This window comes from Poecilia reticulata, chromosome 2, assembly GCF_904066995.2.
Source record: "Poecilia reticulata chromosome 2, P_reticulata-male-v2, whole genome shotgun sequence".
NCBI classification, from domain to species: Eukaryota; Metazoa; Chordata; class Actinopteri; order Cyprinodontiformes; family Poeciliidae; genus Poecilia; species Poecilia reticulata.
This window is the reverse complement of record NC_088831.1, coordinates 24,747,651-24,764,243: the sequence shown is the minus strand read 5'-3', so window position 1 is coordinate 24,764,243 and position 16,593 is coordinate 24,747,651. Positions and strand designations below refer to the sequence as shown.

The following is a 16,593-nucleotide window of genomic DNA, read 5'->3' as shown; positions in this document are numbered from 1 at the left end:
GTCGACATGCCTCCCTGACAGGTGGCTAACTGAAAACAAAACGATGCGTGGAACGGAAAATTAACAAGCCCAGTGTGTAACTCCAGCAAGATGTTGTCTGATCAGACTGTTAAGTTAAATTATAATATCACTCTCACATCACCTCTGAGTGCGTCCTCCTGCCCGTTAGACGCCATTCCATTTGAAAGAAGCACAAGCAACATCTAAATACAGCCGGAGTCACACTTTATGTGAGGAACCTCACGCTTCATGGCACTTTAAAGCGAGAGGTAAGAGTACGGTGAAAGATGGCTCTCTTAATGTACAGTTTAGCCTGAGGTGAGTGGGTGTAAAGCAGTGTTCGCAAGATCAAAACTTACTTTACTGTCACTCTGGTGGACAAGTCCTGCAGATCCCCGGGGTGAAAGAGCTGCGCCTCCTTTAGTCCAAGCTTCCCACAGGCCTTGAGGAAGACGTTAAGGTTGTCCTGGACAGAGAACAAAGCAGGTATGATTGCCGTCCCCCGTGCTCAGACGCAGAAAATAATCGCTCCAAAAAAAAACGGTGAGGGGTGGGAGGAAGAGAGAGACAGAAAAAAAACAACTCCCTGACAGGGAACAGCCTACAACTGATTGCTTCCAAAGTTCAGGTCACCACAGGGAACAGCGGCTTGCAGGGAGGAGCGTGTGAGTGCAGCAAATAAGAAGTGACCCGAAGCAGAACACACACACACAGAGATAGAGAGACAGAGAGAGAGAGAGAGAGAGAGATGAAAGAGGAGGCGGGGGTTGCCTGACAGGAGCTGAGTGACAGAGGCAAAGCCACCTGTGGGATGGATTAGGGTGGGGACCAAACCAAAGCAGGAAGAATGACATCAGAGGCATGTACAAGTCCCACCCAACCTGCCATGCAAGTGCAAAAGTGACGCACGCAGCAGCAGCACATGGCCTTCTTCTGCTACTTCTTCTTCTTCTCACACCCAGAAACTGCACCCTGTCCTCCCTGCCAAGCCTTTTTTTTAATCAAAACATACCTGAGTAGTATTTTGTAGACATTCAGTTGCTATGAAACATGAGGTCGGGTGACAGGGGCGGACAACTATTTCCCCGTAGCTATTCATGAAAACGTGGGAGTGGAAGAGGCGGTTTGTCCTCCGACACCGTGTCAGTCCCATTGCATAAAGGTTATGTCTGAGAGCGCAGGAGCTGCACAGATGTGAGCCGGAGGACGTCTTGTGCTATAAATGTGCGCACGTCTCACGAGTTCAAAATAAACCTTCCAGTACAAAAGCACCATTGCTTTTCTGGATTGTGATTTTTTTTGTTTGTTTGTTTGGTTGGTTTTTTGCTTCGAAAGGGTTTTGATGTGATCGCAACATCGGCTGGGATAATTAAGGGCTGGGTGGCTCTATATTTATGTGACAGACATGCTTATTAGTAATTAGTCAAAGAAGCATCTAATCTCCCAACATTTGCATCTTAATTAATACTTAAGAAACAAGCTGAGGAGTTTACTGAGGGGCGATGGATCAGTCGGGTGGGAAAACTGTCACCCTGAAAGCATCATGACACTGTTGAAATGTTCTCACCTTTTTTTTTCTTTTTTTTTTAATAACAAAAGCTATTAAAACATTTGCGATATTTATAAAGCTTTAAGTTGTCAGAGCAAAAAGCTGAGCGATTTTCTCAGGCTCTTAGCAAACCCATCATTTGTTGTCATTGCATGCCTCTCCTGTGTGCATTTCACCGACCCTAAATTTATGACAACATCACCGAGTACAGCCTGTATGTATAAATAACAAAGGACACATGACAGTGAGCTACCTATTTGGAAAGTTTAACTCCATTAACTCTCTTTAAAATGTTTACACACCTTTCTACACCCTCAGTATTGAAAGCATGAGATAAATGTCTCAGCAGACAGACATAATTAGTCTCGACTGAACTAAAACTACATGATGCTAAATTACAAGGAAAGGGCCGGCGAAGCACAGCTTTAAACCATTTATGGTTCCAAAAGAGCTGCAACTCTCCAACGTAGCATTTAGGTGATTACATTGCTAGTTAATAAACTGGATTATGTTAATTCTATGTGTCAATAAAATGACCCCACAAATCCCTTATATGGTAACTGAATATATTGACAATTATAAAATCTAAATATGAACACAAAGATGGAAATGGAAACAAAAAAGAAATTAACTAAAAAGATGTCAAAATGTCTACTGTTAAGTTTTTTTTATATCTTAACTAAATACAGATACAAATTTAAACAGCTATAAAAAGCAACTTAACAAATCTATTTGTTCAGTCATGAAAAAAAAGAAATATTATTCTATTATTTTTTAATATTAGATCTAATACTTAATCACACCTCTACAAATTACTGTAGAATAAATATAGCTGATTTTTTTTAATTTATATGTAAAATTCATTCATGTTGAGTAACTTCTAATTAGCAATATGTGATTTCCTGCTTCACAAAGGCATAAACAGGAAATGACAGCGGCTCTTTTCTCTTAGTCACCCTTGAAATGTGAAAAGCACGACATTTAAGAATGACAGATGTCTGAAAAATAGCTACGGTAATTTGCCTAAACTTACCAATTGCTACAATCTGACTGACAATTAAAAGGGTCAGGTATGGTGGAGCATCTGAGATGTTGGGGCCTGATTCTCTTTCAAAGGTAAGCGACCCGACGGACATCAAGACGCACCTCAAAACATTAAACCAATAGAAACACTAATAGAAATCCAGCACTAACACACACACACCCACCCTCACACACACACACACGCACGCACACACGCACGCACGCACGCACGCACGCACACACACACAGCATTGAAAACACAACAAGGACAATTTAAAGACAGGTGGATGTTTATGACTGCGTTGCACAGCCTCCATCTTTACAGACAATGCAAGTATGTGGAATATGAGGAAACCAGTCGCTGTGGTTTCGAAAGCAAAATGTTTTTTTTCTTTCCGTCCTTCCTTGATTACAGGATCTTAACTGCTTCCCTTTGTCCTTAAGGACTTGCCAACAATCTGTGGGTGTTTATTGACAATGGGTTGCAGCTCTTCCTGTTTCTTGTAATTCAGCCATTGTGTTCGAATGCAGCCTTGGATGACTCCTATTTAAAAGTGGTACCAAAATCAAAAGCAGCATCTAGACTTAAGAAAACCGTTTTTTTTTTAGATTAAACTTTGCTTCTGTCATTTTTCTAGCATAGCAGACATTTGAAAAGGGGATTTGTCTGAAAAATGACAAAAGCCTTCAAGTCAACATAATTATTCATGAATAATTATATATAAAAGGACCACACAAACCATCAGATCAGTCAAACTCATTTTACATAGTTCCTAATCACCATGGTCCAGTTTTCCGGACCATGGTGATTACCTACCCTACCCTCTCAAAAACCAATATGCCTCCTGTGATGCCACAAAAGGAAGGAGGCAACTTATTGGAATTACGTTTGAGTACATTCATAAATATGTATCCTTTGTGTTTTGTTTCCCTTTTTTTTTTACATGTTTAAAATCAAATCCAATCGCTTTACAATAGAAGAAGTTCAAGTCATTAGGAAGGGTGATGTCCTTGTTAGCGTTTTACCTTAGCTTTCTACGGCAACATCTGTCAAGGCTCAGAGGTCACTGGGGTCAAATTGTGGTTCAAACATGTAAAGTTGAACCCCGTGCAACTGAAGTGCAACAGAATTTATGTCAAAATTGGTCAAAAGTCTCTCATCCGCCAGACTGTTTACCAACACTTTTTGTTCAGCTGGTTACTTGTGCACCAATGTAATTGACACAAGCACACAAAAAGGAGATGGAACTTATTTAAAGAAACTTCTTTTAAACAGTGGAAGTTCATATTTCATTACCTATCAATGTCGTCTAGTCAGTGCATTGCTAAAAAAGGGTAATCTAATGGAGACTGGAAAAACACTGATTCAAGCACTTCGCAACAAGGAAGAAAAAGATTTGCCTCACAGGTTGTCTGACTTAGCATTTTATCCTTAAATGTGCATCTTGATGTCCCTCGGGTCGTTCGTCGGGTTAAGGACGAGGATTACTATCAGATTACCCTCGCACAACCTAGGAAGCAAACATAGCATGGAAAACTATGCTTAAAATATCAGGCTACACACTTCCAAATCTTGGGAAAAGAAAGTAAGAGGAGATTGGAATACTTGACATGCTGCCACTCCTCAAACAGGGCTTTATTGAGCCAGACAGTTCCAGCAGTCCGATCCAGTCATAACATGCACCCGTAGAACATAAACACAGTAACAAAGCATGGTCAAATGCCTGTCATTGCACAGATGATTACACACACATCTACATGTGTAAAGACACCCTGGGGCCTATCGAAACTGCCTGCTTGTCTCCTCCTTCTGGTACCTCAACTCACAAAGGGGTTGGTGTATGCAGAGGACATCCAGTACCACACCAATTACTGTGTATTTTGGGTGGGCAGAACCAGGCCCAAAGCCGGGGCTGAGATGGTCCAAACCCACAGCCTGCAGAGTATGAAATGTGCTGACAGGAAAAAAAAAAAAAAAAAATTCACTTGGACATGAGTAAAACCAAAGAATAGACCCAGGTTGGGAGCCAGCATTGCTAAATATTCCCATCCCTCCCTTGGGATTTTGCTCTGCCAGAGTTTTAAGCTGGTATCAATTTAAACCATTTAAAACCCTTCAGATAGCAAAAGTAAAACAACATATGGTGATGGTGATGATGATGATGGCAAATGTTCACATATAAGTGGCAATGAGGCGTAGTTACAAATAGCTCTTCTTCGTCAGGTTGGTTTTAAGTAACAACCAATCCGACAGAGTAGGGAATAAAAAGCCAAAAACATTCCTTTTCCTGTTGGTCAGCTGTAAGAAGAGTAGTGGGGGACATGATGTGGAATCAAAAAGTGTAGAAGAAGAGGAGAAGGTTGGAGGAGGACGAAGAGGATTAAGAAGGAAAGGAAAAGCAAAGTTTATCCTTTCCTTTTCCTTACCCTTCTTATTTTTCTTTGTCTTCCTCTGCCTTTGTCTTCTCCTGTGCAGACTGCAAAAATGGATTTAAACTGAAAATCTGACCAATTTGATCAATCAGAAGAGCCACCGCCCCCCAGCTGACAAATCCACCCACTAAATGCAGAGGGAGAGCACAATTTTCCAGTGGGAACTGTACAAATGGTTTGCCTTTTCTTGTCTTTTCCACTTTTGATTGGGTATTTTTGCCACATAACACAGTGAGGACATTTCATCCACTTGGCAAAGAGATGAATTGATCCGAATTTAACGCTATCAGATGCTACGAAGGCTAGACATATATTAAAGCTAAGCTGCTCTGTTTTATCCTTTTGAACTTTCAACTTCTGTTTTGGACTTGGGAATGTTGGCAGCCTTTTGTAAATCACACAAATTGTTAAAGTTCTAGTTTCTCTTGGGTGGTAGCATTTAAACTTTAGCCTAGCTTTCTGCCTTAGCCATGTATGTTTAGAGCATTCTAGTTAATTTTGTTGTTTGAGCAAACATTATCACCACCAGCTGGTGGCTTATAAGTATAAGAGTAGTCTGGCTTGAAATAAAAGGCATTTTGCAGATGTAGATCTAGTTTTATGAATGAAAGAAGAATGCTTGTTTAGGAAAATGCCACAATAAGGCCAACTGAAGCCCTCATTATGTCAACATTGTATACAGTGCCGCATTTCAGCTAAAATTGGCCTTGACAGATCAAAGCTTCAGAAAAATGAAGACTGGAAGTCAGCGATTGGTGTTTCTCTACTTTAAACACCGCCTAACACTTTATCCCATCCTCACACTCCCTGCTATTTTTAAAGACTGCAGATAGCAAGACCACTTTACTGCTGAGGGAGTAAAGTCTCAACAACTCTCAGAGTGAGAGTGAGTAATGTTTGTCGGGAGAGCATCCAGCCTCGCTCCATGTGGCCGGCAGTAATGGATAGCCTCAGGCCAGCCAGAAGCCTTTGGAAGGGGGAATTTATGATCAGGTGGTTTCAGGTTTGCGTCCAAGCCTCGGAAATACCACACAAGCGCCGCGATGGAGCCGTACCCATTACCTCAGCAGGTGCCCAGCCTTTACGTCAACACAGCAAATGGCAAAAAAAAAAGAAAAAAAAAGTTGATTTTGCCACAAAACACATATGACACTTTATGATTTACAGTCTGTTTGTTTTACTGACGACGTTTGTTGTCTCATGAACATGCTGAGACACACACATACACACACACACGCGCGCACGCACGCACACACACACTTGGGAGAGGGATGTCTATAATTCCTCTAGACAGCTGGACTCAATTACTCCCACTAGAGAGAGCTTTCGCAGGGATGGGTATTAGGTAGGTTTTCAAGCCTCTACTTCCCGAGAACTTGTTTGCAGGCACTCCCAAAACATCCATCTGCAGAGAGCCATGGTGGCCCAAAAGCCTTAACTGGAAGATGTGCAATGTGCCACATCTTCCAGTTAAGATTTATAACTGGCATCTTAAAGAGTTTAAAAGACAGACTGCTCCATCATTCAAAAACCCAGTTTTCAAGAATGACATAAAACCTGATTGGACTACTTTGGAGATGCACTTGATTAAATGGTAAACAGACTAAGCTGTAGTACTTTTGAATCTATACTGACCAATTAAAACACCTTTCTACTGGAGTCACATGCAGCTAACCACACTCACAAATGCACACGCATTCATACATTATTTTTGCAGCATGTAGTTCAATGTGGGATTTAGCGCCTTGTCCAATGAAGCTGTGGCGAATAAAAAAAGATGTAATCAAACTCACAGGCCCAACCAGTCCTGAAAATTGGCCAACCTGTTGGAAACTCAAATATTTGATCCTGATCAGTGCATGCACTGGGAATAATCAGTAATCAATCTGTGTTGCACTTCCACTCTCTTCTGTGTGGAGGCTGTTACTGAAGGAAGAAGAAGCAAAGTCAGCATTTCAGTTGTTCATTACGGCTGCAACAACCAAAATCTAGACTTTGGATAGCTGCAGTTGTTCATTTCTGCCAGAGGAAATTAATTCTAACCCAAATGTTTTGGAAATGTTTTGTCCAACCAGAAATGGAATACCAGCCAGGACTATTGCAGCTCTTTTGGTTTTATCCTTTTCATCTTTTAATCTCTGCCTGTCATTAAAGAGTCTGGATGTTGCCAAAATAAAGAAGACTCATCATTACCTATTTTCAGAATGAATCAGCCCCTGGCTATTTCCTTTTTTTTAATCCCACTTTACAATGACTGTCTGACATTATTGTAACATAATTGTTAAGTAAGCGATTTGCATCCTTTGAAGCAGCTCCTCATTCACCAAACTTACTGGGCAAGTATGAGGAAGCACATATCCAATTACCTTGACCTGTCAAACTTCATTATTCCCTTTGCTTTAACTCACAGCACCGAACATCAGCAGCGTTACAAACATGAGGAAAAACGTGAGAAAATGATGTGGTGTAAAGCTTAGAAACGCTTTCACTGACGGCTATATTGGCATAATTTGAAAACACAGTCCCAGACTAAACAAGAACAGAAGACGACTTACCAGTCCAGCAATAGGTGTAGGGAGCCTGTTGACCCTTTTGATGGTGCCAGGCTTGATCTTGTTTATCAGACTGTAATCAGAGGAAAGAGACACAGAACATCAGGGTAAATTAAAAGGTAAGTGAAAGCACCCGCTCATTGTCAAAGCTGCCCCAGCTACGCAGGAATGAGCAGGATTTGATGCACAGTCCTGGTGGTGTTGTGTGTTTACGACCTGGTTTAATGGTGGCCACCTGGCTTCAGTTTAGTAAATCACCGGTGCCGCGCCATGGTGTAAACAAAAATGAGCCCTTGTGCTTCCAAAAACATGCCCTCCACTGCAGAAGTAACCTCAAAACAAACCTGAATAACCACATTTAAACTCGGAAAACAGCTACGGTTTTAGGTAGAGGATAATGGACTTGTGGTGCCGTTTAAAACCACTTTGAAGGAAAGTTATAGAGTAAGAGTCAATATAAAACAAGATAAAAAATAAAAACAACTGCCTGCAGTGACAACCTTTGTAGTTAGGGTGTTTAAGAAGGTTTTTTACTCTGCAGCATAAATAGTTTTTCACAATCACAGCACAGAATCTGAGCACAGATAATATATTTCACAGTCTTATTTGTACTATGTTTCCAGCACATTATTGTGCAGAACAATAATGTGCTGGAAACACATTATTGTTCTGCACAATAATGGGTAATTACTTCAGTTATTATCCATCTTCCACATATATGAGATCGAGTTGCACATCTAACAGATCAAGGGGGGGAAACTCAAACATATCTTAGACTTTAGACATTATCCAGTTAAGATATTTATGAGATATCCAGTGAGAAATTTGCTGTTAATTGAAATAGGACGACAATTAGTTTGATGCAAGATCAAGAAGTGACTTCCTGATCAGAAACCTGTGAGTCTGATTGTTTTCTGACAAATGAACCCACTGCGTATAAGCACATCCAGGACTCAGAGTTAACTATTTTTGCTAACAATGAGGTGTTTAGTAATGAGGCCAAAGAAACACCAGAGCTATTCAAAAGGATTGGTATTTTCCACAACATTTTGGGACATGTCCGTGGTTCATGTGAGAGTCCAAGAGAGAGCAGATAATACGAAGGCTGAACAGAATACAGCAACATTCCTCGGAAGTCATTCATTTGGGATGAGTTTCCAGAATGTGAAAACCCATTTCTTCTATGAGAACCGTGACCGAAGACCAAAAGGAGCTGACTCTCTCTCTGAGCCGTTTTACCCGTGACTACTCCTGATAGTTGAAACATTTTTGTAAATTATCTTATTTTAACCAAGTGTAACCACCACATCTAGTTTATCTTAATCCAATTAGAACAATCGAGTATCGGTGTTTTGATCATTACTTTGGAGATAAATCTATCAGGCGATGTCTTCAGGATAACACAGCAGTTGGAACCGTAAAGCATAAAGAACGTAGTTTAAAAAAGGCATATGTCTATGTTTGTCTAATCTACATGTTTAGCCAGGTACCAATTTACTTTAATTTATTACAAATGTTAGCTCTCAAGTCTTCTATTAAAATGGTTCAAGGTGGTCAATGGTCAAAATATATATTATTTTTTCCAAAAAAAATGCTAATCATACAGTCATTGCACGGTAAATATTTTTGCACAGCTTCCATAACGACTAGTTATGATGGAACAACTGCAGAAATGAACTTAAAAAGTAAGTTGTGGGAATATTTTTGAAAACATGCAACTAAAGAAGCCATTGTTTTAAAGAAACTGAACTCCGTATAAGATGAAGCAATTTTCTGGCTGTAGGCGGATGGGATAGGCTGACAATAGACTTAAAGAAAGAGTGTGGGGCTGGGGTTGGGGGTCTGGGGGCCTGCACTTGGGTTCATGCTGGTCATTTTACAGCGAAACAATGGATTTTCATGAGATAAAACACAAACACTTAAGGCTGAGTAGGATATAATCATGTGTGAGAGCAACACTGGACATTCCTTTGCGAGCAAGAAACTGGGATATCTGCAACACAATGGGAGCAGGAGGGTTGTGTTTGTAGGTGAAGGTGATTTAATCTGTCTTCCTCTTCCTCGTGCTGAGAAAACACGGACAGCTTGATGACTGAAAAGAAAAAGAAACGCAAAAAAAAACAAAAAAAAAACTGCAGACGGTGTTGTTCGTCAGAGTCAGGCCCCAATCAGCAGAGCGAGGCGGTTCTTCTTCTTCTCCTTCGAGCGACTGCCGATAAAGGTTTGGACGACTCTGCACGGGCTGCTGCTAATTATCAACCTCATGCTGACATGTGCAAATCCCATCACAGTGTCCGTTAAGCAATTTGCACATATGCGTGCTGCTTCATTATGCTCTGCCGTACAAATGTCCTAACTGAGAAGAGTTATTGAGTCAAGGCAAAAAAAAGCAAATGTCACAAAAACATGGACTCATAAAACTGACTTGTTGGCTCGTCCCATATCCATTCGGGGAAATTAGAAAGCAGCATGCTTTGAAACCTTCCTGTGGTCAAAACTGAAACTTTTTCATCCACTGCACAGCTTCTCATTACAGCGAGGACGGCACGCAGCCCAATCCACAGATCCATAACATCTGTCCACCAGGCAACACAACTGGAAAGACATCGCTCTCCTATCCAGCAAGGCATGAGAGAAAGTCTGATCGTGATAGCATCAAATAACCTACAAATAACTGCCTCCATTGTTCCGTCCGGACAACCCTGGCTCCGTTTATGCAAGCTAACAAACAAACAGTGGCCTGGCAGGGGGTCTGCCTGGGAAATATCAGCGACACTTACGTTGGAAGAGAGCAGACGTGGAGGAGAGCGAAGGGATTCCTTATGAATGAGTGGCCTAATAGAGATGCCTGGGAAAAGAGGAGTACTTACTCACACAGCAGAACTCCATTCTCCAGGGCTGATCGGAAGTCGCCGTTCCCAAATTTTTTCTTGGTTGCTGCCTGGGGAGAGAGAAACAAAAAAAAAAAGAAGCAAGAATACAAGAACAGTGAGCAAAAACAGTCAGCAAGGGTTGGGTAAGGAGAGGAGTAGGAGGAGGAGGAGGAGGAGGGGGGCAGAGTGTGATGAGGGGTGGGGAGCGTTGGAGAATAAAGGTAGGATGTTGAGAACAGTAGCAGAGGAAGTCAGAGGTATTTCCTTCTGAGTTCCTACACTGTCTCTGAGGGCCAACGTTAAGTAAGGTCCTCCAGGTATTCCTCAGGGGGTTGGGGGTAGGGGGGTCCCGAGTGGGTGATTTCCTCTCACTTTAATGCTGGAAGCTGCTGGGAAATGTGCGGGCTGTGTTAAAACTGTACTGGAGTCAGTCTGCAGAAGCCACAAGGCTGGAACACTGAAGGAACACAGCGGCTGTGTTACAGCCTCATGCTTTTCCCATGATCTCAAACCGCCGCAGCAGAAACACCAGGAACCATTATGTAAGCAAACACGGACACTGCATGCATGAATGCATGCACACCCTGACGTGCAGCCTTAAACACAAGCGCACATGCAATGGAGCGACTGAAGCAAATGTGCAGGACTTCTACAGCAATTCGTGGATTTACTACATTTCCTGTGCAGCTTCTCTCTCATGCAGCATTTTTATGTGAAAAAAAAACACAATTATTTTTTTTAATGTTTTGCAACAAAGTGCATGATTTTTAGCCACTCCCTGATTCCTGCAGTGTTTTGTTGGAATGCTTCCTGGTCTAATAAAGTCTAAATCTGGATCTCTTAAATACAGAGAGGCTAAAAAACTGTATTTACTCAGCAGTCCTGCTCAATACTTTCAATACAACACTGTGCTACTCAAACAATGTGTGAACTAGAAAATAAATTGATAAATAAAAAGTGATAGGATTCATATCTACATAAATAACAACCATGAATATGTTGTGAACTTTCAAAAGTAGGGTGTATCGATAAATTGGACCATATTTACTTAATTTTGGGAGGTCTGGGATCGGCCAATACTTACAAATCAAATCTGCCTTATGTACTTCTGCAAAGTTCTTAAAATCAGCCACTCTCCTTCCTGACTTACTCTGACAAACATCAGGTCATATCTACACGTTTGTTGTTAAAAATCTGGAAAAAAATAAATAAAAATTGTCATCGGCCAAAATCGGAATCACAAGGTAAAGTTTTTTTAAAGATTGTTGATTGACCAGAAAACTCCAATTGACGCACCGCTAATCGAAACATTGAAGTTTCATAACACTCATTTGAAGTGGTGGAATTTTAATCACAGAAGTAATATGGACCAATATAAAATTTTTCTGGTAACAATTTTCACAATATTTCCTTTTGTAGAAGAGTAAGTGTTAAAACGTCTTTAATTAGCGTCCTGTGTACCACGACAGACAGACGGATTGACGGACAGAGTTCAGCGACGTCCGATTCTAAAAAGCAGCTTCTGGCTGCTTGTTGACTCCTCCTTGCTTATAATGTGGCTTGACATGTGTTTAACCGCTAAATTCAATCTTCCACACTTCCTGTGATGTTCATGTTATTGCAAAAAATACACATGCAGCCAGGAAAGGCGAGTGGATTTGGCGGTGTCCCGCAATGCTGTGAAGTTGCGAAAATAAAGTGTGGGTAGGGTAAGAAGGCTTTCGTTCTTTTCTAAAACAACACTGGCAGAGGAACTCAGGCTGACCTAATGCTTCTGAATTGAATTGAAGAACTTCTTGCTCTTCTTGTTACAAATCATTTCTTAGTCTGTGACTGCTTAGTCGAAGAAACTATATGTGTTCACTTCATGCCTCCCTTTACCTGCAAAGACTTTCCCACCTGATGTTGGCCTGTGATTACCTCGCTTGGTGAGTCAGGGGTGTCGCACAGGTGTGACATCTTTCATCATTTCGGTCAATTAGAAATAGAAAGGTTTTGATTTGTGATTTCTGTTTTTGTTTTAAACCAGAATTAGCAGGTGTAAAAACAAAGTGTTGCAAGAAAGCTCAAAAAGGATCAAAGCAAAATGCAACAACACTCCATGTACTTAAATCAGTAAATAAATGTCCTTAATTTGAGCCAAAAAACTAAAACAAAACATAGGTTTCAAGCATATTCTTAAAAGGTCTTCTATATTACACTGTAAAAATAAGCAGGCTTGTCGGCATTTACAATCAAGGATTACGCCCATGTTTTAAAGCAAGCTTGAAAAAAACTCTTGCAAAGTGAAGTGCAGGACAAAATTACGGACAAGACAGGAAAAAGCGAAACAGTTAAAGGCGACTAAACGTAACTATTATTATTTTCAAACAATTTGCACTACACCTCAGAACACGCCCTGGGTAACCAGAGATGGCCACGGCCTCGAATGCTTATCATTCCAAGAGAATTAGACCATGCCAAGATACATGAACGAGAATAAAGTTCTCACACATTTCCACTGCCTACCTCTGTATCATTTGCACAATGGAATCGAGCTACATGGTAAGAAATACTTCAGTTCAGTCTGCTTCTTTCTTTTTCATTCACAAAATTAGTATCCAAACTAATTCCCCAGGACAAAAAAAAGAAAAAGACAAACAGGAAGATGAGAGAGGCAGTGAGAACTGCCATTATTTTATAAGGAGTGAAAACAACCTTATGCAACTGGCAGCAGTCAGCCAGGCTGTGCATTTAGCATACGAAATCCTGACCCCTGCTGTTCCACAGATGCGTCGGCAAGTTGCTGGGATCCACTTGCATGCAAATAAACAATAGAGAAGGAAACAGCTCTGTGTGAACGATAACATCTTTCATCCTCTTTCCACAGGGTGTTACTTTGATGTTGCTCTCCCCTCACATTTTCTAATCAAAAGTGACATCGGCTAATCTGACTGAAAGAGGACAATTAGGGTATTAGGTGTGGGAACCACCCTGGCACCAAGCTGGATGTGCTGTAACAGAATACCAGTGTGCTCCACTATTATTAGAGATATTATCAAGCATCAAGATCAACAGGTCTGATCTGGAACGGCAGACGGGCGCTCTGGTTTTATCAGAGAACTAAACACAGGAGCAGAATCAACAGCTGAGTTACGATGCGGAAAGCTCCAGAAATAAGGTTCCGGTTCACCATGGGTAAAGACAGATGCCCGAGCAAAACAATTGTGCCTCGCAAAAGTTTTTATAGGCCTGCGTCTTTTCCCACATTTTATTATGTTCCAAATAACCAACTTTAATGCATTTTATTTGGTTTTAATGTGCCAGACCAACACCAAGTATTACGCAGTAGTGAAGGTGGGAAAAAAAATCCTTCCATCTGTCCGTCCTTTGTCAAGAAACGCATAGTAGCTTTGGGGGAACTGTAAAAGAAACCCACCGTTGCTCAGGTGGCCAAATTTCTCAACAGGAAAACAATTGGTTATGTGTTGTAAAAAAACCTAGAGAAATTCAGTTTGAATTGTGACACAAACCATTTATGGGAAACAGTGATTAGACGGAAGAAAGCATTTGTCTCTTTGGTGAGACCGAAGTTGGATTCTTTTGATTAGGGGGTCTGAAACTCCAGTCCTCATGGGTTTTGAGAGGATGATCTGCTCAAAATACTTGAATCGAATAATTAGGCATAAGCAGGAATGTCTTGAACGTGAATGCAGGCTGAGTGAGTAATCCAGCCACTTCATTCAACTGCTTTGGACCAGTTGCATCTAAATGTTCCAGGTCAGCGACCAGAAACTTATCCATGTGTTGGAATGGCTCGGTCAGTCTCTGTCAACTCTCCATCATGATGTGAATGAGCTAGAGCTATTTGGCTTTGCTATTTATGGCCAAAACCTGCTTCTATAGATAGGCAACGCTGGTATACACGCACCCCGAAAGACTTGCAGTCGTAAATGCAGGGAAAAGGTTGAGTCTCGCTTTTTAAGGGATTTTGAAAACCATGCCTTCTTTTCCATCCACTTTACAATGATAAGCTATTTTGTTGTGATTGGAAGGATTTCACATAATAGATTGACGTAAAGTTCATTGTTGTAACATGACATCACGGAAAAAAAGTTCAACTTCTGCAAGGAACAGTAATTATTACAGGAACAAATCAAACGGGGGGAAGCCCAGATAGTGCATGAACAGTCTGAGGAGTCCATGTTTATTCATACGGGACACCAAGGCCAATCTGGTTACTGATGTAGCACTCAACCACTAATTGTTCCTGACATTCTTTGTGTCTCGAGCATAGAAGTATGGGTCAACAGAGGGAACATTTTTCCACACGCTTCGGGGTTTGAATTGAAAACAAAAATTCAGCTGTGGAATCCATTAATGTCATCACTGGTACAATGGAGCTACAACTGTTTCTACACCGAAGCAACTGGCTTCCTGTGCAAGGGCCTGTTTTCACGTTGATGATTCTGAACGTAGTTACTAATTACTTCATGTCAAAACTGTCAAAAAGGGAACATTCAGGGTGACAAATGGTCCGTCTAGATTCAACGTTTCTATGGAGGTAAACAATGAAGCAACATCAGCTCCAGAGAGCAAGAGTTGTTTCCTCTCCAAGTTATTAATAATTTCATTCCCTCAAAGACAGTAAAAAAAAAAGTCCACCGAGACGGATCAACTTGGCGATCTTACTGTTTTGATTGATACTACTCTGTTCCAAAAACAGAGCCATTCAAAACATATTTTGTGAGTTATTTGGGGAAAATGTCCAGGAAACATTGCTTCAGAGGAGCAATAAATTTCCTCTCCATTCAGTTTTCATGGGTAGTGACAGAAAGACTCGAGCGGGACGCCGTTAAATCTGGTAGTACCTTTGTTTTCCCAAATCTAGGAATAGCAGCCAATAAAAATAAGTCTTGGGTGCTTGGGTAGTTCTCTCGGTTCCTGCATAATATGGACAGGAAGGATACTTTAATTTCATTCAGATTTATACAACTCAGAATTCTAGATCTACCAGCTTGTATTGCTCTTGAATACCTACTTTATTCTTGATTATTTAAAGCATTTTTGAGAGTAAAACAAACTAAAACCCTGCCTTAAGATCTGCTGTTTCTTACAGCTGCAAAGGGATTCGTGTGCCATGACATTTTTTGTCAATTTTGCAAATACTATCTACTGTCTTTTGGGTTAATATTCTTTGATTTTAGTTTATTTTAATAGTAATGTATTGCTATACTGGCCCATTCTATACTGTCATTGTTTCTCATGGAATGTTTTGATCATTACCTTAGATAGGAAATCAGATACCGTTTCTCAGCCAGCTCAACTCCCATCCACTGGGAACAACAGAAGACAATAGATGGATCCACTGATGGAGGGAAATCAATTTTCCCTTCATCTGTGAAGTATTTCCTTTGACACTGGCTTTTTTTTCTAAGCAATTTCAGACTTTACAGATACATCTTAAAATGTCAAGGTCTGAAATCCTTTCTAATGACACTTTTGAGAGGGTAGGGTTTGGTTCTGTAATAGAACAGTACTGCTCCACAACATTGTCTATTAAACATGCATAAAAGTTTTCTAATATTCATAAAAAAAGTTTCCAATTTCTTTAAAGATCTTGCAGTACTCAGTGTGATTTTTTTTTTCTAATTTTCTTTCCATAAAGCTTACTATGTATTAAATCTTGGGCTGCTTATATCTAAAACCTTATGAATAATAATATATATTTAAGTACTAAGCATCAGAATAAGTCACTGCTAAATATAGAAACTGAATGAAAAGTACTTTTATGAGCGTAGAGAACAATCTGATTGTAACCTGACAAACTGATAAAACCCACATGCTAGACCGTATGTTTTGCATTTTTAATGTTTTGAATTGTGCTCCTGCTTTCGCTTGAAAAGAATTCAAAAATGTTTTATATCTTAAAATATTTACATAACAAAAACAGAAACTTTGGTCAGAAATTAGCACGTGTGTTCTTTTGCATGTTCGATTTTAAGATGGCCTACATTTTCTATAGATTTGCTGAGAAATCGGCAGTTGCCTGATTGAAAACTGGATAATCCTTGATTGGTCCTGACCACTGATAGGAAAAAAAATCAAAAATCTAATCTTCTCTAATGATCAGAGAAGTGTACCTTATCAGCTGGCAGGTCGTGCTGCCGGCAACACCTTTCAC

The 16,593-nt window shown here is 40.5% G+C and overlaps 1 protein-coding gene across 12 annotated transcripts in view; it reads right to left on the bottom strand.

The window, feature by feature from the left end:
• Positions 1-16,593, bottom strand: part of lmo7a (LIM domain 7a) — a 59,569-nt gene that overhangs the window by 39,256 nt on the left and 3,720 nt on the right. For 11 of the 12 annotated variants that reach the window (XM_017302097.2, XM_081601335.1, XM_017302070.2 and 8 more), the window contains exons 2-4: positions 10,428-10,498; positions 7,561-7,630; positions 360-466 (exon numbers count right to left, since the gene is read on the bottom strand). In XM_017302097.2, coding sequence (XP_017157586.2) covers positions 360-466; positions 7,561-7,630; positions 10,428-10,498 — 248 coding nt within the window. Of the gene's footprint in view, positions 1-359; positions 467-7,560; positions 7,631-10,337; positions 10,355-10,427; positions 10,499-16,593 lie in introns of those variants that run through there. The other variant, XM_017302102.2, reaches the window with a different exon arrangement.